Below are 24,217 nucleotides of genomic sequence, written 5' to 3'. Positions count from 1 at the left end.
CATCCCGCCTACAGGGACTTTACAGCAGGGCGGCAATCATAGCAGTTTTGTTCAAGGGACGCCTTGGGTCACTTTGACCACAGGGACCTATGACATGTACTGCGTGGGACGCCACCTGGGAGTTGGGGGGGGTGTATTTTTGATAATGGACCTTCTCTCTTCAGTTCCCAAGGACTCTCCCTTGGAATGCCTTTTAACCCACTGGAAACAATTCAGATTGCAAAATTTAAGAAAGGACTAATCTGTGTAACGTTGCATGGCCTCAGTTGGGCCTCTCAGCTCTCTCCTGTGGGAAACCGGGGAAATGGATGGAGGTACCCTAAGTCCAGACCTGCACAGCCCTAAATGAGGACCCTGACTCAGGGCCTCTTGCAGAATGTTTGGCCAGTAAACCCTCTCCTGACATACTAGATGATAATTTTTTCTAAATAAGCCTCCTCCAAATAAACCCAGATTGCTGGAGGAAACACAGGCCATCCCTGATAAAGGAAACACTGACTCTCTCTCTCTCTGTTCCTCCTCCTAATAGATGTGGGGGCTTCTCCCTCATTCATTCCCAGGTTAATGGCTATCATTGGAACCAACTGTCTCTGATCAGTCTTTCTTGGGCTAAGGACTTCAAGAAATATTCCCAAACAGCTGCTAAAATTCCTTTCATTTCAAGTATGTTTCCTGTCTTCTCTGGCGTGACATGGACTGCCTATTTCCACTTTAGTGGAAGGCTCTTCCGCCCTCCCCTCCCCCTCTTCCTGTTTGTGCACCACCTACGGTACGGCCTTCATGACTGGCTCTTGTATCGTCTTGGATGCTTCCAGAACCATCAGTCCCTCCTTCTCCCCTCACTGTCAAGGAATGCAGAGAACCCCGTTGGACTTACACTGCCAACTTCAAATTTCTCCACCTGTGTCCCAGGTAAAAATTAACAATGGGGAACAAATTGATTGACTTCTAAGCGAACTCAGGTGGAACATAATTTGGTATTTAAACTAATTGAACTTTTAATTCTACCTAGGTTTACTGAAGGTCAAATAAGCTTGTGTTATCTGTTGCAATTTGTCAGCAAAAAGATTACTTAAAATGATGATTAATTTTGTCTGTCTCAAAGTTTTCTTGGGTAATTGTTAAGGTAGTTTTCAAAGTCTTTAGTAACCTGAAACTATAAAGTTTTGTTTGGATGATAAAATGGGATTGAACTCATTGGACATCTAAGCCTTTTCCAAATAGGATGGAGTGCTGAAGACTGATTACTGAAAATAGGTTTGTGCTTTTGGCTTCCTATCACAGAGAAACTAAGAATATTTAGATCTGTTGGAAAATATGCCTTGTGCTTAATAAATTCATAAACTTGCCATCTAAATAATTCTGGTGTAACAGTTCACAATTGGTTACTACTTAGTTTTCGCTGGAGACTCGGGCTTCTAAGATTTAAATTCTTCTGCTAAGTGTGATTGAGACTGATGGAAATAAGGGAAGCAACTATGAATTTTATAAGTTGTAGAAGATTTGTGAAGGGAAATCTTTGGAAAGGAATTTTATATGTGGTCAGGATTCAGGTTGAAATTAATGGATTTTAAAAGTACATTGGTATAAGATTGAAATTTTTCTTTTCTCTGTTCGAAAGACAAAGTTTTCTTGGATTGTTGATCTGCTTTTGGTAAGAAAATGTAAACAAAGTGTTTGGTTTTTTTCTCTTCTGTCTGCCCAGAAAACCAAAACTTTTATATTTTGTCTTTATCAGGTCTTTGATTATGTAGTTAAAACTTCTCGGGGCGCCTGGGTGGCTTAGTCGGTTGAGCGTCCGACTTTCGCTTAGGTCATGATCTCGCGGTTCGTGGGTTCGAGCCCCGCATCGGGCTCTGTGCTGACTGCCAGCTCAGAGCCTGGAGCCTGTTTCAGAGTCTGTGTCTCCCTCTCTCTCTGACCCTCCCCTGCTCGCGCTGTCTCTCTCTCTCTCTCTCCTAGAATAAAAATATATTAAAAAAAAAAACTTCTCAGTACGAAGGAGCTGAGTTTTGCTAACAACTATATAACCCTCCATATTTGCCTTTGGAATCTCATAACACCATCTTGGTTAAATAAGTAATTAAGTTCTGGGGTGCCTGGGTGGCTCAATCAGTTAAGTGTCCAACTTCTGCTCAAGTCATGATCTTACAGTCGGCGAGTTTGGGCCCCACGTCAAGCTCTGCGCTGACAGCTCAGAGCCTGGAGCCTGTTTTGGAGTCTATTATCTCCATCACTCTCTTACCCACTCACTGCCCCACCCCCCCTAACATTTGCACTCTGTCTCTCTCTCAAAAATAAATATTTAAAAACGTTTTTAATACTTGAGTTTTAAATGTTGTAAGGATCTGTAATCCTATTTAGGCATATGCTGTATAAGTTTGGGGATATTTTAACACACTTCCCAGCATTTAAACTGTCAGTGAAGTCTTTTTGACAAATTAGGCCTTTCTATTTGGTATTTAAGTGACTCTGGAAGCATTGTGAAACAAATACTAAGTTTTAGGTTATGTTTGGGTAACTGCTGTAACTATTCTAGAGATGAAATTCCTCAAGTTTTAATATGTTTTAATATGTTCTGGTATAAGGTCATCACTTAATAGTCTAATTATTGAAGAGTTCTGTGTCACAGAAATAACCGGATTTCCTTGCCACTCTAATGAACTCTCATCTAATCCTTAACCATGTCCATTGTTGCATCTTTTGTCATTTATAGTTCTTGTTCTTATTCTCTTGCAAAACATGTTTCATCTTCAAGGATACTCATAGAAAGGGCTTTTGACAAGGGTTTTTGATATCTTTAAAATCATAAAATTAAATTGGTAAGAATTTCCAGAACTAACTAAAGAGCTGTATTCAAACTGAACAAGAATTAGTAACATAGGGTTACATAAATTAAGGGAGATGATTAGAGTTTTTGTGACGCTTGTTTGAAACATTGCTGGTTCTCTAATGTTTGTGCTTCCAGATTAAGGAAATTTTCTCAAGATATCTATGACTTTCAGAAATGCGATGAAGTTTTCATTTGTGAACAAATTAAAGCATTTAACTTTTCTCCCTACCTGAACCCTCTGAAATTCGAAAGCTCTCAGGGAGGGTTCTTGCTTTCATGACAATTGCAGTTTATTTGCAGAAGTTCAATAAGATTATGTTCTTCTTGTAACAGGACACCACTGGACATACTGGTTATTTCACCAAGGCTTTGACTGGAATGTCCTATTTGAGAGGACATGCATAGATTCAGATATGACCCGACAGCTTTTAAGGAACTAATGTTGACTTTATGAAACATGGAGCCATAAAGCCCCTTGGAAATGCTGGCCTGATACCTTGCTTACAGAGTTCCCAGCAGCTTTAACACATGAGTAAAGAAGGTCACTTCCTGGCAGGTGCAGGAACCTAAAGATATTTGGGGACCTCATGAAGAAGAACTTGTCCACATCTACAGGTATTGTAGGCATGTCTGAGGGCAAGTACTTGACTTTGGCTTCTGGCTTAGAGAGGCTACAAAAGTTCAATTTAGAGATTCCTTATAAAATGTTCCAACAAAGCAGATTTTAAAAGATCCATTTGATCAATCACTATTCTTGCTGAGCTTATGTAAGTAATCAGGCCGAGTTTGTTAAAAGTGGATTTGTTTTACAAATGAATTAGTATTTATTTGGCTATCTCTGGAAACGAGAGCAATTACAGAGAAAAATTACATTTCAGTAACACATCTTTGTAGATATTAAATTTTAATACTACTTATTTTAAATTAGACTAGATTCTAAATTCTTCTGGTTTCCTCAAATATTTGGCTAAGGCTCTCTCTAACTTAGGTTTCTGATCTTCTTCCATTCTCTTGACTTAAAGTCCTTAAAAACTAAAACTGCCTTTTTCCTAACAGCCCTAAAAAACTGATGCTGGACAACTTCAGGGAAACTTCAGAGAAACAGCTCATAAGTAGACCATCTTGCTTATTATTTCATGGGGATAATAACCAGACCCCATGGGTATACAATTATTTGAACAACTGGAAAATGGGATGGATTCCCCCAACAATTTTATATATGAAAAGCCTTTACTCACTATCAATGGGTAAAGACTACAGTGCTTTATTAAATTATTTACATTCTGTGAGTTCAAGCCCCACGTCAGCCTCTGTGCCAACAGCTCAGAGCCTGGAGCCTGCTTCAGATTCTCTGTTTCCCTCTCTCTCTGCCCCTCCCCCACTCATGCTCTGTCTTTCAAAAATAAATAAATGTTAAAGAATAATTTTAATTATTCACTTGAGGCCAGGTTAATTCATAAGTCTCTCTAAATGAATATGCAAACTCCCTAAACCTGATCTGAAAGTTACTAGCAACCCACCCCATATAAACCCAGGAGCCAAGGTTTATTTCAAGAATTGAAACTCTAATACAGCAGGGGATTTAACTCCAAAATGAAAAGGGCCCTACTGGGTCATATTATGTACTCCCACAGCCATAAAATTAGAAGGACATTCCTCATAGACTCAAGAATGAAATCTGTATCTTCCTGGGGCATTTGGGTGCCTCAGTCAGTTGGTTGAACATCCAACTCTTGATTTTGGTTCATATCGTGATTCCAGGGTCATGGGATCAAGCTCCACATTGGGCTCTGAGTTGAGCATGGAGCCTGCTTAAGACTCTGTCTTTCTTCCTCTGCCCCTTTCCCCCACTTGTGCTCTCTATCTCTGAAATAAAATAAACAACAGAAACAACAGCCCTCACAGGAAGCCAGTGTGCCAGCTAAGGGCACCTTCTTACTCCTGTGAACCTGTGGAGGACTTCAAAGTTCTCCTCAAAGGAAAATGATGGTTGTATCTTATTTTCTCATTCTCCTTTCCCCCATTCATATGGGCCATTCAAAAGGACCCCCAGAGACATTTTGAATTACAAACCAAAAAAAACCCATCCTATTCAGCCACCTGTTTCCACTCTGTCTGAGGATGCTTAGAGCCTGACATCTAAAAATCTTCTCACTGGCAGCACTGGGGGTGCAGACACTGGGTTTATAATTTGCTGTAACCATTAACTTATATTTTTCTTTTGTTTCCATAAAGATGCCTCTTGTTAATTACCTGACTGCTTGCTAAATAAACAGTGGATGATGGCTAATGCCACTTGCTACACAATTAAGGCCATACATGACTCTCCAAGTGGCATTAGAGGGTTGGCTTTAGCTCAAGTTGTTACTTCGAGTGTGGATGCTCCACAAATGACATTAGATATTTTAACTACTTCACAGGTTGGAACATGTGCTATCATAAAAATAGAAAGTTGTACGTGTGTTCCAGATATCACAAGCATGTACCGATATACTCAGATCATCACGTTAAACTTTCTCTTTCCTTTAGTGATAGGTTACTCTCCTGGACTGGAGGAAAGTTTTGGTCAACTCTCAAGTCTTATATTCAGGCTTCTCTTTCTCCAAATAATATTAACCTTATTTTGTTGTCTTCTCCAATGCAGTACCATAACTTTCGGCTGATAAATGATCCTCTCTCCTCAAGGAGGTTTATATATGCTATCTACCTTGGATTGGCTACCTCGGCTTTTGGTAACTCCTATAGTATATAGGAACTCCCCCAAATGACCAATGTTGACCCATAGGTAGGGACATCTCTATGCTCCTACTCACCAGGAAGAAGTTACAGAAGATAAGACCTTCCACCCTTAACAACCTTAAAGATTTAAGGGTCAAAATTGTTCAGATGTGTAAAACAAGGCAAAAGAAATATAGATAAAATTAAACTTCCTTCTAACCTGTGGCCCATTGACAAATAAAATACTTCAGGCAGACAGAGTATACCATTCTTCCAGGAATTCTCCGTCTTAATGTTAATGCTTTGCTAGAAGCAAAAAGCAAACTTAGTTGACAATAGCCAGATCCTGTAAGTCTTCTTTAACAAATGAAAATCCTTTTGGAAACTTCCTTTGTCTTTACCTCCCTAACTCCAAGGTACATAATCAGTCATTCCTCACAACCCCAGTGCAGCTCTTGCTGCCCACAGATCCAATCCCCATGCTTTAATAAAACCACCTTTTTGCACTGAAAACCTCTCAAGAATTCCTTCTTGGCCTCTGGTTCTGAACCCCAACACTTCACCTCATTACAACACCTACCTCCTAGGTGAGGATTAAGTGAAACAGTGTATGTCAAGTGCTTAAAATCTGCTAATCATGAAATAGTGGCTATTTCTATTGCAGGAACTAAAGAATCTGGTCTGTCTCCATGAATGTCTTCAGACAAGCTCTTTGTCTCTCTGAAGATTCCTCTTCTTGGGCCCCCACCCCACCCCAGCTTTCAGCATCCTTCTCCAAACTTGAGACCTCAGCCCTCCACTGTCTGGCCTCTTTCCTTGACAGGAACCACCAGGATCACCTTCACACTGAGGGCAGCCTCGTATAAAGAAAGAACTTAGCTCGGCACCTAGAGATCTGCTTTCAGATTGCCCATCACCAGGGCACATGGGGTATGTGTCACCTACCCCACACACCTGGCGAATGATGTCAAATTAAGCCTACCCCTCAGGGCTGTCATACAGATTAAGACCTATATGGGAAGGATGGGAGTATAAATTGGAACAATGTTTTTTAAGTTTTTTTTTTTAAAGTTTTATTTATTTAAGTAATCTCTGTACCCAGCATGGGACTCAAACTCAAGACCCCGAGAGCAAGAGTCACATACTCTTCTGACTGAGCTAGCCAGGTGCCCCTAGAACAATATTTTGTAAATATTTATTTTATTATTATTATTATTATTATTGGGGTTTGTTTTTGGTTTTCTTGTTGTTCTTGTGTTTTCTGGGGTTTTTTTTAGAGAGAGAGCNACCTAGAGATCTGCTTTCAGATTGCCCATCACCAGGGCACATGGGGTATGTGTCACCTACCCCACACACCTGGCGAATGATGTCAAATTAAGCCTACCCCTCAGGGCTGTCATACAGATTAAGACCTATATGGGAAGGATGGGAGTATAAATTGGAACAATGTTTTTTAAGTTTTTTTTTTTAAAGTTTTATTTATTTAAGTAATCTCTGTACCCAGCATGGGACTCAAACTCAAGACCCCGAGAGCAAGAGTCACATACTCTTCTGACTGAGCTAGCCAGGTGCCCCTAGAACAATATTTTGTAAATATTTATTTTATTATTATTATTATTATTGGGGTTTGTTTTTGGTTTTCTTGTTGTTCTTGTGTTTTCTGGGGTTTTTTTTAGAGAGAGAGCATGAGCAGGGAAGAGAGAAAGAGAGAGAGAGAGAGAGAGAGAATCTTAGGCAGGCTCCATGCTCTGTGCAGAGCCTGACATGAGGCTTGATCTCATGACCCTGAGATCATGAAGCTGAGCTGAAATCAAGAGTCAGACGCTCAACCGACTGAGCCAAGCAACCCTGGAATAATATTTTTAAAAACAGTTTTGTATGATCCAGTAATGCTGAAGCTGATTAAACTCCACGATCCAGTCACTCCACTCCTGAGAATGTGACATTGGAAAAATCACATACACGTACACCACCGAATGTGCATGTGCCGAAGGGTCCATAGCTACATTGTTCACAATTGTCCCAAAGTGACCCAAATATCCCATCAGTGATAGAACAAGTGTGGCATGTTCACAGAGTACTGAAAATGAGGGAGCTGAAGCTACAAACCACACAGATGACCTGTGAAACCAGTGCTGAGTGAGAACAGCCAGACAGACCCAAGAGAATATATACACATAGAGAATATATACACATGGATTCCATTCAAAGTTCAGAAACCAGTAAGTCAAATTCTATTGTTTGTGGATGCATGCAGGCTTGCATGTAACACTGTGAAGAAAAACAAATGAACGATTGCTGCAAAAAATAAAGAGATTATATGTTGAGGGTGGGGAGAGCTAGGACTGGATGGAGATCAGATGGGCACTTCTGGGAGCTGGCAGTGCTTTCTTTTTTCATCTGGCTGTTAAGTGCATGAGTTTTTACAATAATTTGTTAAACTCTGTGTGTATATATTTCTCAGTTTAAAAAAAAATGAGTGTGGGGTGGGGTACGTGGCTGGCTCAGTCAGTGGAGCATGTGACTCTTGGTCTCAGGGTAGGGTTGTGAGTTTGAGCCCCACATTGTGTGTTGAGATTACTTAAAAATATTTTTTAAATCTTAAAAAAAAAAAGAATGAATTAATTCTAAAGGTAAAAATAAGGAGCACCTGGCTGGCTCAGTCTGTACAGCGTGAAACTCTTCATCTCAGAGGTTGAAAGTTCAACCCCCATCTTGGGTGTAGAGATCATTTAGAAATAAAATCTTTAAAGAGGCATCTGGGTGGCTTAGTAAATTAAGCGTCTGATTTCGACTCAGGTTCTGATCTCGTGGTTCCTGGGTTTAAGCCCTGTGTCAGTTTCTGTGCTGAGGGCCCTTGCTGACAGCTCAGAACCTGGATCCTGCTTCAGATTCTGTGTCTTCTTCTCTCTGCCCCTCCCTCACTTGTGCTCTGTCTCTCTCTCTCAAAAAGAAAAAAAAATTAAAATTTTTTAAAAAAATGAAATCTTAAAAAAAATCATATTAACATCGACAACATCAGGGAATAATGCATCGAAAGCAGCCAGTACTTCAGAAGAGGAGATTCCCCTCCCCCCCAACAAAAAATGTTAGCTCTAGCAATTTGGGTGAATCCTCAAAACTGCAACTTAACATCAGAGCTGCTTTCTTGTCCAAAAGGAGTCTTTCATCTGTGTTCAAAGTTGTCCTTGGCTATGTCATCAAATCCTCAACCTTCCTGCCGGGCTCAAAGTCAGATTCATCGTTTTCCCCTTACCTGAGGCGTCAGCCAGCTTTCCTCTCTGCCACGCTCCTGTCCCAGTCTCTCAGTCTGTCATATTTGGCACCATCTTTGGGCCAGGTTCCCTTTCCATCAACTCCCCCTGACTCTCCTCCCTGCCCAGGGAGTCCCCAGGTTGGAACCCCCTTTCAAGACCTCCTCTGCCTCCCCATTCCTGCTGCCGGCGTCTAGCCTCACAACCCCAGTGGCCCTGGTGTCTTTCTCTGATTCCCTCCCAGAACAGCTCCTTGACTGAGCCATGCTCCCTCCTCCTGGACAACTCTGCGCCCCCAGGCTGCCAAGCGCTTCCAGACACACTTTCAGTTTTCCTTTTAGGTTTTATTTTGTGGGTGTTCTAATCTTCAGACCTCTAGGGTTTGTTCTTTGGTGTGTTCATTATCCTTCCCCATTTGTGGTCTTTTTTTTTTTTTTTTTTTAAATTTTCTTTTTGGAGGGAAGCCATCTCCTCCCAGGGTAGAAAGGATCACATCTTTCAGAAAACAGGGGACAGTGTTTGAAAAACATATGACATCTGGGGTGCGTGGGTGGCTCAGTCTTGATTTCGGCTCAAGTCATGGTCTCACAGTTGGTGAGATTGAGCCCCATATTGGCGGGGTGAGGGGGAGCTCTGTCTCTCTCAAAAATAAATGAAAACATTTTAAAAATTAAAAAAAGAAAAATATATGACATCAAACTTAATTCCTTTGTGGACAGATGCAGGGGAACAATCATGCCCTGAAAAATGTGGCACTTCTCCTTTTATTTTACTTTTTTTAATGTTTACTTTTATTTTTGAGACAGAGAGAGGCAGAGTGTGAAGGGGAAGGGGCAGAGAGAGAGGTAGACACAGATTCCAAAGCAGGTTCCGGGCTCTGAGCTGTCAGCACTTAGCCCGACGTGGGGCTTGAACTCATGAACCGTGAGATCATGACCTGAGTCGAAGTCAGATGCCCAACTGACTAAGCCACCCAGACACCCCGGTCCTTTTATTCTTAAAAGAGGCCCTCCATCCCAACTCCTCTTTGGCCAACCACTGAGGGGTTCCAGCTGAGCCCTGTCAGGACAAAGGACCCTCAGCCTCCCCTCCAGGATGAACACTAAGGAGCTCTTGAACTGAGATACCTACTTGTTTTGAAGCCTCCAGGCTGGATGACAGAGACTTTAACTCCCCATTTGGAAAGCTCTTGTCTCATGATTGCTGAAAACATGGTCAGGGCCGCCTTGGATGCGCTATAGGCTGCCATCTTTTCCATTGGGACCCCCCCTGCGGAAGTAATGAGAGAGAAAAAAATTAGGTCTGATGTTTTTATCTGTTCATGCACTAAGTATTTAAACAGGACCTACTGCATGCCAGGAACTGGTCTCTTGGTGACCAGAGCAAACAAAGACAGACAAGAGCTCTCAGTACCTACATGAGCACATATTCTTGGTCACAACCATCCTCTAGCTTCCTCTGCTTCTGCCTTCCCTGGCTGCTCTGTCACAGTCCAATGACAAGCCACATAAAGGGCAAGCTGTCCCAGAGTCTAAGCTAAATGCGATTCAAGCGGCAGAAAGAGAAGCTGCCCCAGACTCTGACCTTCCAGGTTGGCCAACCTCCATTCTGAGGTTCCGGGTGGACATATCTGGGGGAGGGGCACTGTAGTTGAACAAAGTGCATCTAATACTTGTCACAGCAAGGGGTAATGCACACCATGGGGAACAATGGGACATTTCTGTATGAGGGAGTGAGAAAGGGCTTACTCTAGGGTGAGGCAGATGCTCTTCATTGCACCTTATCACACTTAGCTCAGAAGCTGGGAGAAACAGCCTGAAACTGGGTCTATCATTGGATCCGATGTTCAGGAGGAGCTATGGAAAGCAGCAACAAAGGAAACCAGAGAAGTGGAGCCACCTTAATTGGAATAAGGGTTTCTGCAGATGTAATTAATGTACAGATCTCAAAATGAGACCATCCTGGATCAGGATGGGCCCTAAATTCAATAACGGGTTTTCTTGTAAGAGACAGAAAAGGAGGAGACACAGGAAAACAGGAGAGCAGACCATGTGGAGAAGGAGGCAGAGATTGGGGTTGATATGGCTACAAGCCAAGGAATGCCTGGAGTCCCCACAAACTGGGAGAGTCAAAAAGGCATCCTCCCCTAAAGCCTTCAGAGGGAGGGTGCCCTGACAACACCTTGCTTTCAGACTTCTGGGCTCCAGAACATGACAGAACAAATTCCCGTGGTTGCAAGCCACCTGTAATTGTCACAGCAGCCCTAGGAAACAAATACCCATGTGTTCCTGGCATTCTTTAACTGGAGGACTCTGAGAGTGGGAAGGGTGAGGACAGTGAAGGCATGCAGCATTCAGGGGACCTCATGGGGAACCAAGGGTGACTGGACATTAGGGCTCCCAGCTTTGGCAAAGATTTCCCTGGCCAACAAAGCAAGCTCTAGACAATGGCTAAATAAGCTCAGATATAGCCACACAGTGGAATACCACTCAGCCATTACAGTGTCCTTTGAGAGGGAGGTGTCTGAGTGGCTCAGTTGGTTAAGCACCCGACTCTTGATTTTGCCTCAGGTCATGATCTCACCGTTCATGGATGTGGAGCCTACTTGGGATTCTCTCTCTCTCTCTCTCTCTCTCCCCTTTCCCCACTCTGTCTCTCTCTCTCAAAAATAAATTAACATTTAAACAAATTTTTAAAGTTCATTAAAAGGAATGAACTTGAGAGGTGCCTGGTTGACTCAGTTAATGGAGCATGGAGCCCTTGATCTCAGGGTTGTGAGTTCAGGCCCCGTGTTAGGTGTAGAGATTACCTAAAAATAAAAAAATTAAATTAAATTAAAAAATTAGAGAGAGAGAGGGAGGGAGGGAGAGAATCTTAAGCAGGCTCCACACTGAACGTGGGGCTTGATTTCACAACACTGAGATCATGAACTGAGCTAACATTGAGAGTTGGATACTTAACCAAATGAGCCACCCAAGTGCCCCAAAAACAATGTCTTTAAAAATATGTGATGAACCTGATATACACAACAGCATGGATGAGTCTCAAAATAATTATGGTGAATGAAAGAGCCAGACCAAAAACAGTACATGCTATATGATTCCACATATTTAAAATTCTAGAAAGTGAAAACAAATCTATAGTGATATAAACAGATCAGTGGGTACCTGTAGTGGGTGGGGGAAGGGTTAGAAAGGAGGACAAGAAAGCTTTGGGGAATGATGGACATGTTCACCATCTTGATTGTGGTGATGGTTTTCTGGGTACATACATGTATCTAAGTTTATCAAATTGTGTGCATTAAATATGAGCAGCTTATTGTATGTGAATTATATCTCAATTTTTTAAAGGAAGGGAAGGGAAAGAGGGAGGGAGGGAGAAATAGAGAGGAAGGAAGGCAGGAGGGAAGGGAGGGAGGAAGGAAGGAAGGGAGGGAGGAGCCTGCTTCAGTTTCCATGCCTCCCTCTATCTCTGCCCCTCCCCCACTTACGTTCTGTCTGTCTCTCTCTTTCAACAATATATATATACATTTTAATGCTNGCGGGGCTCGAACCCACGAACCGCGAGATCATGACCTGAGCGAAAGTCAGACGCTTAACCGACTAAGCCACCCAGGCGCCCCTTCAACAATATATTTTAAAAAACATTTAAAAAAAAGAAAATGAGATGATAAAATGTATGGAAACAAATACATACAGGTACAAACAATTGGGAAAATCTGCATAAAATTGGTAAATTATTATCAGTATACTGCTTATAATACTGTCCTACAGTTATGAATGAATTAACCATATGTACTCAGGTAAAGGGTACGTAAGATTTCTCTCCATTCCTTCTTAAAACTTTAGCTAAATCTATAATAATTTCAATAAAAATTTCAATTAGGGGACCCTGGGTGGCTCAGTGGGTTAAGCGTCCAACTTCAGCTCAGGTCATGATCTCGCGATTTATGGGTTTGAGCCCCGCGTTGGGCTCCGGGCTGACAGCTCAGAGCCTAGAGCCTGCTTCAGATTCTGTGTCTCCCACTCTCTCTGACCCTCCCCTGCTCATGCTGTCGCTTTCTCTCACTCTCTCTCTCTCTCAGAAATAAAACATTTAAAAATAAATAAATAAAATTAAAAAAATAAAAATTTCAATTAAGGAGCACAGTATCTCCACCCCTGTGTTTATTGCAGCATTATTTACAATGGCTAAGACATAGAAACAACTGGCTAAGACATTCATTGATGGATGAATGGATAAAGAAAACATAGTATATATGCATATATATATATACATATATATATATGCAATAGAATATTATTCAACCATTAAAAAGGAAGGAAATCCTGCCATTTGCAACAACATGGATAGACCATGAGGATCTTGATGGCCTTGAGGGCATTATGCTAAGTGAAATAAATCAAAAAGAAAAAAAGAAATACTATATAATCTCCCTTACAGGTGGAATCTACAAAAACCAGACTCATAGATACAGGGAACAGGTTGGTGGTTACCAGAGGTGGAGGGTGGGGGTGAAATTCGTGAAGGTGGTCAAAAAGTACAAACTTGCAGTTATAAATAAGTTCCAGGGATGTAATGTATAGCATAGTAACTATAGTTAATGATATTGTATCATCTATTGGAAAATTTGCTGAGGAAATCTTAAAAGTTTTCATCACAAGAAAAAAATTGTACCTATGTGAGGTGATGGGTGGTAACTAACCTTTCGTGGTAATCATTTCACAATGTATACATGCATCAGATCAGCATATTGTGCACCTTAAACCAGTACAATGTTTTATGTCAATGATATCTCAATAAAACCGGGGGATGGGAAGAGCATAGGTATTGAAGTAGAGATACCTAGAATAGTTAATGTCAATCATCATCCTTATTCTAACATGATTATTAAAGCTTTGGTCTGGATCACATAATTTCCTTTTGGGAAATACTCATCCTTATCTCCCTGTTTTTGTAGGAAGGCTGTCATCATTGGGTTGTTTTTTTTGTTTGTTTGTTTTTTTCTCATTGAAAGGGGCAGATTGACCAGTCCCAATACCCCATTTCTTGGACCTGGAGATTGGGTTGGGGCTGAGCATGTGACCTCAGTTGAGCCAGAGTCCTGATGTAAGTGGTGGAAGAGAGATGACCTTATTGCTTATTCCCGGTTATGTAAGTATGCAATGGTAGAAAAGTGGAACTCCCAGGCCATTTTTATTACTACATCAGAGAAGATAAGCAAAGGAAAGCAGAGGAGCAAAAAGGGAAGAGTAGTAGTTGGAAGCGGAGGGTTGAGGGAAATGAGGAGTGAAGGTAGGGGAGAGCCAAGATGATCCCACCTTAGAACTTAGTTCTATCTAGTCAGTTGGTAAATGAATAAATTCCTTTTCCCTCTTCTTTTTAGCTACTTTGAAGTTCATCCCTGTCACTTAAAGGAAAGAGTCCTGGGGTGCCTGCTTGGCTCAGCTGGTTAGGCATCTGACTCTTGATTTCAGCTCCGGTCACAATCTCACGGTTGTGAGATTGAGCCCTAAGTCAGACTGAGTGTGAAGCCTGCTTGGAATTCTTTACTCTCTTTCTCTCCCTCTCTCTCTCTCTGCTCCTCCCCGACTCATGCTCACTCTTCTTCTCTTAAAATAAAATAAGTAAGCAGTAAAAATAAATAAATAGGGGCCCCTGGGTGGCTCAGTGGGTTAGGCATCTGACTTCGGCTCAGGTAATGATCTCATGGTCTGTGGGGTCAAGCAGCGCATGGGGCTCTGTGCTGACAGCTCAGAGCCTGGAGCCTGCTTCAGATTCTGTGTCCCCTCCTCTCTCTTTGCCCCTCCCCCGCTCATGCTTTGTCTCACTCTGTCTCGCAAAAATAAATAAATGTTAAAGAATGTTTTTGGGGGGTGTCTGGGTGGCTCAGTCGGTTAAGCATCTGACTTCAGCTCAGGTCATGATCTCACAGCTCCTGTGTTCGAGCCCCATGTCAGGCTCTGTGCTGACAGCTCAGAGCCTGGAACCTTCTTCCAATTCTGAGTTTCCCTCTCTCTCTCAGCCCTTCTCCCACTTGCGAGCTCTCTCTCTCTCTCTCTCTCTCTCAAAAATAAACATTAAAAAAATTGAAGTTTTTTAAAATAAACAAATAGATAAATAAAGAGTCCTAAGGCTTAACTGATGAAATTTCAATCCAGCACCTGGCATCAAACGTTAAACTCCAGTTCCCGTCTTGCCTCAGATAACCAGCTGATGCTTTTTAAAGTGATTTCTAGTTTCGCAAAATCTTAAGAATTCCAAATCCAACTTTTTCCATTTACTGGGGAGAAAGGCCAGTAAAGCAACTTGTTCTCACCTGCAACCCAGTCTGCAGGGCTCGAGAGTCCTCACTTCCCCACAGTCTTATAGATGAGGGGAGCTTGGCCAGTTTCGAGGCCAGTTAGCAGAGGGAGATGGTGAAGAGCTGATTTTGGAGCCAGCACTGCCTAGGTTCAAATCCCAGCTCTGTCATTGATTAGTAAAATCAATTAATATTAGATACATAAAATTTTATGTTTATGTACCTCTTTTTAAAATTTTTTTAAGTTTATTTATTTTGAGAGATACAGAAACAGCTGACTTGGGGGGGATGGAGAGAGAAAGAGAGAGAGAGAGAGAGAGAGAGAGAGAGAGAATCCCAAGCAGGCTCCGTACTGTCAGCACAGAGCCCGATGCAGGGCTCGAACTCACTAGACTGTGAGATCATGACCTGAGCGGAAACCGAATGTCAGACCTGACTGAACCACCCAGGCACCCCTCATGTTTATGCACCTCTGTATTTTAATCTGTAAATTAACAATAATTATGGTATATGCATCATAGAGCTGTTGTGAAGGTTGAATATATCAATATATTAGAATAGTGCCGGCCACAAAGTGAGCTCCATATAAGAGTGCTACTGAAGGTTTTCACAGTATCTCAATAGCCCTAAAGGCTCCATAGGTTTGGTATTTCCTAGATTAGTGAGTGCACCTGTTTTAGGATCTCCCGCAGTATTTGTGATGTGGTTTTGGAGCGATGGTGGGGATCCGGAGCAGATGGCCAAGAAAGAATTCTTGAGATGTCTTTGGTGTAAAAAGGTGATTTTATTAAAGCATGGAGACAGGAGCTATGGACAGAAAGAACTGCACAGGGGTTATAAAGAGTGACTGATTATATACTATGGAGTTGGGCGTTGGGGAGGGGGAGGGTTTAAAGGAAAAGGGAGGTTTCCAAGAGGAATTTCATATGATAAAGAGGACTCATAAGATACTGGAGACCTTGCTAATTGTTGAGCTAAAGTTCTTTTTCCCTTAGTAAGGCATTAACATTAAGACAAGACAGTTGGGAGTTCCTTGGAGGAATGTTTTACTCCGCCTATCTCAAATATTTGTCAGGAAATCTAATTTTACCTACATTTTCTTCTTTGTGTTCCCCACACCACTGTGGAAGGGAGAGTGATGTTAGGGCTCCAGGAAATTGAGTCTACAGGTTTTTGGAGATTGTCTTTTTTCTTGTAAATCATTAAGTGATTAACTGATGAAGACTCTTGTCTTGCATGACTGTGATCTCTATCAGTTAACCATTTGTTTTTCCCTTTGTTCTTGGCAGCCAGGAGTGCCTGAGGAATGTCACACAGGTCCCACCTGGTGGGGGGAGGGTCACCCATGGGGTGTTAGTTTATGCTTTGCTACCAGCTTGCCATTGGCTCCCTCATCACTTGTTTCTGTGGATTCCTAGGACCTATCCTAGACTTGCTTGCTAATCAGACTGACTGGTTAGGGCAGGAGGGCAGGAGACTCTTGAGCCCCACATTGGGTGTGGAAACCTACTTAAAAATCAATCAGTCAATCAATATAAAACCAATCCAAATGATTTTTTTTCTTTTTTTCTTTCATAGTTTATTGTCAAGTTGGTTTCCATATAACACCAGTGCCCATCCCCACAAGTGCCCTCCTCCATGCCCATCACCCCCCTTCCCCTCTCCCTCCCCTCCATCAGCCCTCAATTTGTTCTCAGCATTCAAGAGTCTCTCATGGTTTGCCTCCCTCCCTCTCCCCAACTATTTTTCCCCTTCTCCTCTCATGGTTCTTTGTTAAGTTTCTCCTGATCCGCTTATAAGTGAAAACATATGGTATCTGTCCTTCTCTGCCTGACTTATTTCGCTCAGCATAACACCCTCAAGTTCCATCCATGTCGCTACACATGGCCAGATTTCATTCCTTCTCATTGCCATGTAGTATTCCATGGTATAGATAAACCACATCTTCTTGATCCATTTGTCAGTTGATGGACACTTAGGCTCTTTACATGATTTGGCTGTTGTTGAGAGTGCTGCTATGAACATTGGGGTACATATGCTCCTATGCATCAGCATTCCTGTGTCCCTCGGGTAAATTCCTAGCAGTGCTATTGCTGGGTCATAGGGGAGTTCCATTGTTCATTTTTTGAGGAACCTCCACACTGTTTTCTAAAGGGGCTGCACAAGTTTACATTCCCACCAACAGTGTAGGAGGGTGCCCGTTTCTGCACATTCTCACCAGCATCTAGAGTCTCCTGATTTGTTCATTTTAGCCACTCTGACCAGCGTGAGGTGGTATCTCAGTGTGGTTTTGATTTGTATTTCCCTGATGATGAGGGACGCTGAGCATCGTTTCATGTGTCTGTTGGCCATCTGGATGTCCTCTCTGGAGAAATGTCTATTCTACCTTCTGCCCATTTCTTCACTGGATTATTTAGGGGTTTTTGGGTGTGGAGTTTGGTGTGTTCCTTATAGATCTTGGATACTAGCCCTTTATCTGACATGTCATTTGCAACTATCTTTTTCCCATTCCATCGGTTGCCCATTAGTTTTGTTGATTGTTTCCTTGAACTGTTACATTAGGGTATTGGTCACATATTTCTGAATATGTGTATCCATGGTGATGCACTGTGTAATGGACAGCATGACCGATGGTAAGAATTTATCATATCCCCTATTATCAACCTAAACAGAAAACATAGATTTGTCTTTCGTATGATGTTGAACTCTGTGAAATTGCCATTTTTAGACCATTTATGACCTACAAAATGGCAGTTCCAGAAGGCTTAACCTCATAGACTCAACCTTGCTGTTAATGTTTCATATTAGTATCTAGGATTCCTCGGGGCATCAGATGAAATAAGTGCAGATGTGCAAAGCTTCCTGAGCAAGAGCCACACAGGGTCTCAGGGCATTTTCCCTTCCTGACCTTATGTACCCCTTCGTTGCCTGTTCAGTTAGATTCTTAATTTCTGTTTTTGCTCCACTCAGGTGAAAATCCTATTGCCAGAAGGCAGCAAAGCAAGAGATTGCAATGAACTTGGTAAGTTTATTTCCATTTCTACAGGGGAAACTTGACTTCCAAAATAGAGGGCTTAACTACTGGGGTGCGGGAGAACTGGTAAGGGATGTGCAACCCTGGGTGTATATGTGGGCTACAGCCTTAATGACCAGAGTACTGATGTAATTCTAAGGATGCTACATCTTGGAAATTTACATACTCATCCACTAGCTGACATTAAACAAATCCAGAGAGACAAATATACATTTTGTGTTCGTTTTTAAATTTTGTTTAATTCCATAATTCAGTAGGCATAGTAGAATCACTGTGGGAACATTAAAATACAGTAAAACAAAAAGCAATGCCCAGGCCCTACTCTAGAGCAATGAAATAAAAAACATTCTGGCAGTGGGATCAGAACATCCATCAGTATTTAAATAAAACTCTGCAAGTGATTTTAGTGTGAGGATGGTGCTCTGAGTGAGTGGTTCTCAGACTTTAGGGAGCATCAGAATCACCTACGGGGCTAAGGAAGCACCCAGAGGCCAAGGTCCATCAAGGAGGAAAAACCTAGGCTTTTCTGGCATTCCCCAATTACCCAGGTGAATCTGATCTACTTCTGCGACTCCAAATTTTGAGCACCTCTGCTCTCTTGCAGCTAAATTGTTTTAGAACAGTCATTTTCATACTTGGTAGCTAGTTGGAATTGCCTGGGAAGCTTTAAAAAAAAAAAATCTATTCCTGTCCCCACTCCCATGTGACTTAATTGGTTTGTGGTTCACAGACTCTGGGATTTTTTTTAAAGTTCCCCCAGGTGATTCTAATGTGCAGCCAGGGTTGTTAAACACTTCTAGAGAACATCTCTGAAAATTTTCCATATATTCCCATCCTCTGTACATGTAAATGCTAATACCAGCTTGAGATATAGAAAAAAAAAACACCTATAATCTCTATTTTGGCTATAGAAGGCTCACACATGATCTCAGAAGCTGTATAGGGACCTGGCAGCATTTATCCCTGATCTAAATCTCACAGATACAGGGAAGGGGTGGCGGACAGGATATGTTGTGTTTTGGGATTGAAATTAAAGAAACTTTGTAATGCCGTGCTGGACAAAGAGGTTTTGTGAGCTATATAAACCTGGATCAAATATATTCCTTTCAAATTATGTTGAGTGAAAGCCAATCTCAAAAGTTTGCATATTGAATAGTTTCATTTATATAATATTCTTGAAATAAAATGATAGGGATGGAGGAGAACAAATTCATGTGGTCAGGGTTGGGAGTGGGGGTGAAGGGGTGGATGTGGCCAGAGAGCATTTCTTGGGAGACTTGTGATGGAAGAGCTCTGTAGCTATTGCGTTAGGAGTTACAGGAAGCTGTATGTGTGATACATCTGCACAGAACTATGAGCACACACATAAATTAATGTAGATATAACTGGCGAAATCTCAGTAATTCTGTGCATTGTAGCAATGTCCATTACATGGCTTTGATATTTTGCTATAGTTCTGCAAGATATTATTAGGGGAGGAGGAGAGAAGGGTAAACAGAACTTGTTTGTACATTTCCTTGCAGCTTTCTGTGAATCTATAATTATTTCCAAATAAAAGTTAAAAAATACAAACTCCCTTTAAGGCATGCTTACGAGGCAGCCTTGCTTACTTCTCATGTAGGTCTTTGGCTGTACAAAGCCCCATGAAGTCTCCTTAAAGTTTTTGTAACTGAAACTAAAAATTTAAGGTTTTTGAGGTTTGGCATCGGAGGCCAAAAAAATAAGGCCTAGCTTATTTGAAATCTTAAAAAGAAAATGAGAAAAGCCTCCTGGACAAGCTAGAGCTTTAGAAACATCTGCCAAGTTTGCAAGCACATTTAAAGAGACAAGATCCCTCTTTCCCACTCCATCCCACACATAACCCTCCCCCCACCAACAGATGTGGCTAACGTGAAAGTAAAACTTTGCACTCAGCGTACTTGCTTGGGACATATTGAAATTGAATGTTAGGTTTCCCCACAACAGATTCTAAGTAGCCATTTCTAATAAATGATTCAGTACTTGCGGTGACTTAATACCCAGTCAACAATAGGGCTTATTTTAACCAATCACATACAGGCCTATGGACTCTTTTCCCCTTCTTGACTGCAAAATTTCTATCCTTAGTGTAGCCATCATGACTCTAGCATCCCACCCCCCTCCAGAAGATTTCATGTCCCCCCTCCCAGTTTGCCTCAGGGAAATATTCAATGACTTTGTTCCCTGGCAGGTAAATAAACTCAGCATTCATGCTGTTGATTCTGTTGTGATGGACTTAAACCAAGGGAGACTTCGAGTTACAATTTTGAGCTTAGGGAAGAATTCTAGAGACCTCTCTCTCCCAAGTGTCCTCAGACAGGGACCCTTTCTGACTCCCTTGGTGTGGCATACACAGTAAGTAACATTTCCTAAGGTTCTACCAGCCAAATGGACGTGATGTCCTCTGAGGTCACATAGGACCTCAAAAACTCTTCAGTGCCACCGGATCAACACCTACAAAGAGATCCTCTCTTTTCTGCCTAACGCTAGTGTACAGGTGAGTACATAGGAATTATGGAAGACAAAGTGTTTTGCGAAAGACAGCAGGGGGCAGAAACAGTGCAACCTTTCAGCCTGAGGCTGTAGAGGAAGGAAGTGATACTGTGATTTAAAACAGATATAAATGGTCTTTGACCCATTTCTAGCACAGAGCTCCTAAAACACGTGGAATTTCCTAAGTGATGACAGCAGCAAAGGTGTCATTTGTTAATGAGGTGACGGGAGTTCACCTGAGGGTGGGGACTAGTTGCCTAAGGAACCAACCACATGATGGGAGGGGCAGAACTTTCCCTCCTTCTCCAAACCCCCAGCTCCTGGGCTAGGGTTAGAGATTGAGATCGATCACCAATGACCAAAAGATTTAATTAACTGTGTCTAGGTAATGAAGCCTCATAAACACCCAAAAGGAAGAGGTTTGGAAAGTTTCCAGGCTTTTGAACACATAACACGCAGAGATTCAGAAACCGTGGAAGCTCCCTGGCCCTTCCCTATGCTGTATCCTATTATATCTTCATCTAACTGGTGATGCATATCCTTTAATATTCTGTGTAATAAACTGGTAATCCAGTAAGTAAGCAGGTTTCCTGAGCTCTGTGAGCAGCTCTAGCAAATTAATTGAAACCAAGGAGAAGGTCATTGGAACCTCTCTTCTATAGCTGGTGGGTCCAGAAGCACAGGTGACAAACTGATATCTGAAGTAGGGGTGAGAGGACTGTCTTATAGGGCTGCCCTTAACCTTTGGGATCTGATGTTATTTCCAGGTAGATACTGTCAGAATTACGTTGAATTATAGGACAGTCCACAGTAGAACTGGGTATAGGATGACAGTCCTTTATTCAGAGTCAAAAAGAAAAACCATAGGCCCCAAATGGAGTCACTTATGCTAGGCCACATCACCAACAGGAGGCTTCATACCTAACCTAACTGCAGTTTCCACTTCCTCCAGACCTGTAGTCTTACCTGGGTCAGTCAAGAGTTTTCTTGTCAGCACCAGCGAGGTCATCTGTCACATTCCCCTCCCTCCAACCACCCCCAAAGGAAGATGAAGTCATGATAAGACCCTGTGCTCTAACCCCTAAGGGAAAGTGAATTTGCCAGAAACAATCCTTTTTTTTTTCTTTTGCTGATAATCTCCATACCCCACCTTCTTTCCTATAAAAACCTTCCGTTTTATATAACTCCTCAGAGCTCCCCTTTACATGTTAGTCAGGGTGCCGCCTGATTCATGAATCAGTTAATAAAACCACTTAGGTCTTTGAAATTTGCTTAGTTGAATTTTTGTTCTTTAATAAGAGGTCCCAGGGTCCCATGCCCACACCAACTGTCTCATTCTCTAATACCTTCCTAAGCCAGAACTCTCATGACCTTGTCTTAGGAGAGTGTAATGAGGACTCCCAGCCAGTTTCTCCCACCTCCAAGGTGATCTGGAGTCAACTCAAGCAACAAAGTCCATTCCTTTACTGAGTTCTTCCAAGCTGGAAGCACAGACCAAGCACATGGCCCCAGAGGAGGCAGGTTTGATAATCTCCTTTAGGCCTTGTTAGCGGAAACTTGAGACTAATAGCATCTGGTTATTCCCTTGTAACCGGACAGTCTCTGGGGATGTGACCAAGTATCTGAGTATCAAAGTCAAAGTCTGGGACCTTGTTACTCACGGTGTGGTTGGGAGCCAGCAGCAGCCAGGAATCTGTTACAAAGGCAAATCCTCAAATCCCACTCTAACTAGAGCTATTGAATCAGAAGTTTTGGAAGTGGGCACAGAATTGTTTTCCTTATTGTGATAAAATACATACAACGTAAAACCCACCACTTAGCCTTTGTAAAGTATACAATTCAGTGGCTTTAGTACATTCACAATATTGTGCAAGCATCACTGCTGTCTAGCTCCATACCATTTGCATCGCACCCAAAGAAAATCCTCCATCTGCTAAGCTGTCCCTTCGCATTCCCTTTCCACCTCCTCACCGCCACCCAATGCTAATATGCTCTCCATCTCTCTGGATTTGCCTATCTTGGGCATTTCATATAAATAGCATCATCCAGCACATGGCCTTTTGTGTCTGGCTTCTGTCACCATAATCTTTTCAAGGTTCATCCATTCTGTATCATGTACCAGTTCTTCATTCATTTTTATGGATTAATAATATCCCAGTGTATGGATAGATGATATTTTGCTTATCATTTCATCAGCTGATGAACATTTGGGTTGTTTCCACCTCTCCCAGTATGAATAATGAATGCTACGAACATCCGTGTACAAGTTTTTGTTTGAACACCTGTTTCCTGTTCTCTTTAGTATATACATAGGACTGGAGTTGCTGGCTCATATCATAATTCTATGTTTAACTTGTTAAGGAACGACTAAATGTTTTCCATAGAGGCTGGGCCATTTCACATTCCCATCAGCGACTCATGAGGAGTCCAGTGTCTGCACATCCTTGCCATCAAGTGTTGTTTCCGGGTTTTTATTTTGCTTTGCTTTTTATAGCCATTATCATGGGTATGAAATGCTGTCTCACTATAGTTTTGATTTCCTGCCGTTGTTTTGAAGTAGCCCTCCGCACTGTCAGCATGGAGTCCAATGCGTGACTCAAACTCACAAACTGTGAGATCATGACCTGAGCTGAAGTCAGACGTTTAACCCACTGAACCACCCAGGTGCCCCAGATTCTGCATTTTAATAAGATCTCCCAGTGATCATGACACACACACTGGTGTTTGAGAAGGCCTTGTGGAGGAAACATCCCTAAATTGCTAACACTTCCTAGTCATCATTTAAATATTCTAGAGTCAGGGCCTGTGTTTTCATGCCCCGTTTGTCTAGTATATTCTTGTCAGACAGTCTAGAATAGTCAGAGTAACATAGAACTTGGAGTCAAAGAAGCAAACCCAGTTTCCAACCCTGACTCCATCACACCAGTTGGATGATCCAGGCTAGTGTACTTGATCTAGAAAAGGAATTGATATCTGCATTCTGCACACTTTAGAATTATGATTTTAGGCAAGTGTAAGCATCTAGTGCAACTCGGTACAGAGAAGTTCACTGAGTCTGATTCTACTTCCTCCCCTTGCCCAACGCTAGCCCCAGTTACTTTGTGAGAGTTTTAGGGAAGCAAATAGCCGCGGCCTCCTCTCACATCACTGAGCAGCTGGGGAAGGGCCAAACGATTTGCCAGAGGATTTCCTTAAGGCAGCCACTTGGCAAGAAGTTCAGGACTGATCCCACAGTCAACTTCTCTGGACTAAGTATGACCTTACTCGAGGCTGGAATTCTGTGGGATACTTGTAATTAATAGACTTGTAAGAATCTCTAGGGCCACTTACTTTGGTGGAAAGTAACTTTAATGCATTTTAAATAGCTCGATGGGGTGGGCAACTATTACTGTCTCTCATTAGAGAAGTCCCTTTTACTAGTGTGCTTTCTATGTACCTGTAGCTGTGCTAAGCACTCAGAGTGCATACATGCATTGAAATCTACAGCCAAGGCCAGAGATTCTCTACTGGGGGCACGTGCACACACACACACACACACACACACACACACACACACACACACA

At 42.1% G+C, this 24,217-nt stretch overlaps 1 protein-coding gene and 1 long non-coding RNA gene across 5 annotated transcripts in view; one reads left to right on the top strand and one right to left on the bottom strand.

Annotated features, from left to right (window-relative positions):
- Positions 1-24,217, bottom strand: part of HSD17B2 (hydroxysteroid 17-beta dehydrogenase 2) — an 84,059-nt gene that overhangs the window by 3,975 nt on the left and 55,867 nt on the right. For both annotated transcript variants that reach the window (XM_077754213.1, XM_077754215.1), the window contains one exon: positions 9,937-10,074. In XM_077754213.1, the coding sequence (XP_077610339.1) occupies positions 9,937-10,074 (138 nt within the window). The remainder of the gene's footprint in view (positions 1-9,936; positions 10,075-24,217) is intronic.
- LOC144223473 (uncharacterized) overlaps positions 815-24,217 on the top strand; it is a 70,786-nt gene continuing 47,383 nt past the window's right edge. For all 3 annotated transcript variants that reach the window (XR_013332700.1, XR_013332699.1, XR_013332698.1), the window contains exons 1-2: positions 815-912; positions 18,080-18,131. This is a non-coding gene — a long non-coding RNA (uncharacterized LOC144223473). The remainder of the gene's footprint in view (positions 913-18,079; positions 18,132-24,217) is intronic.

Source organism: Crocuta crocuta, unplaced genomic scaffold (assembly GCF_008692635.1).
Source record: "Crocuta crocuta isolate KB4526 unplaced genomic scaffold, BGI_CrCroc_1.0 scaffold61, whole genome shotgun sequence".
NCBI classification, from domain to species: domain Eukaryota; kingdom Metazoa; phylum Chordata; class Mammalia; order Carnivora; family Hyaenidae; genus Crocuta; species Crocuta crocuta.
The sequence above is the reverse complement of the archived record's forward strand: the minus strand, read 5'-3'. Positions and strand labels throughout refer to the sequence as shown.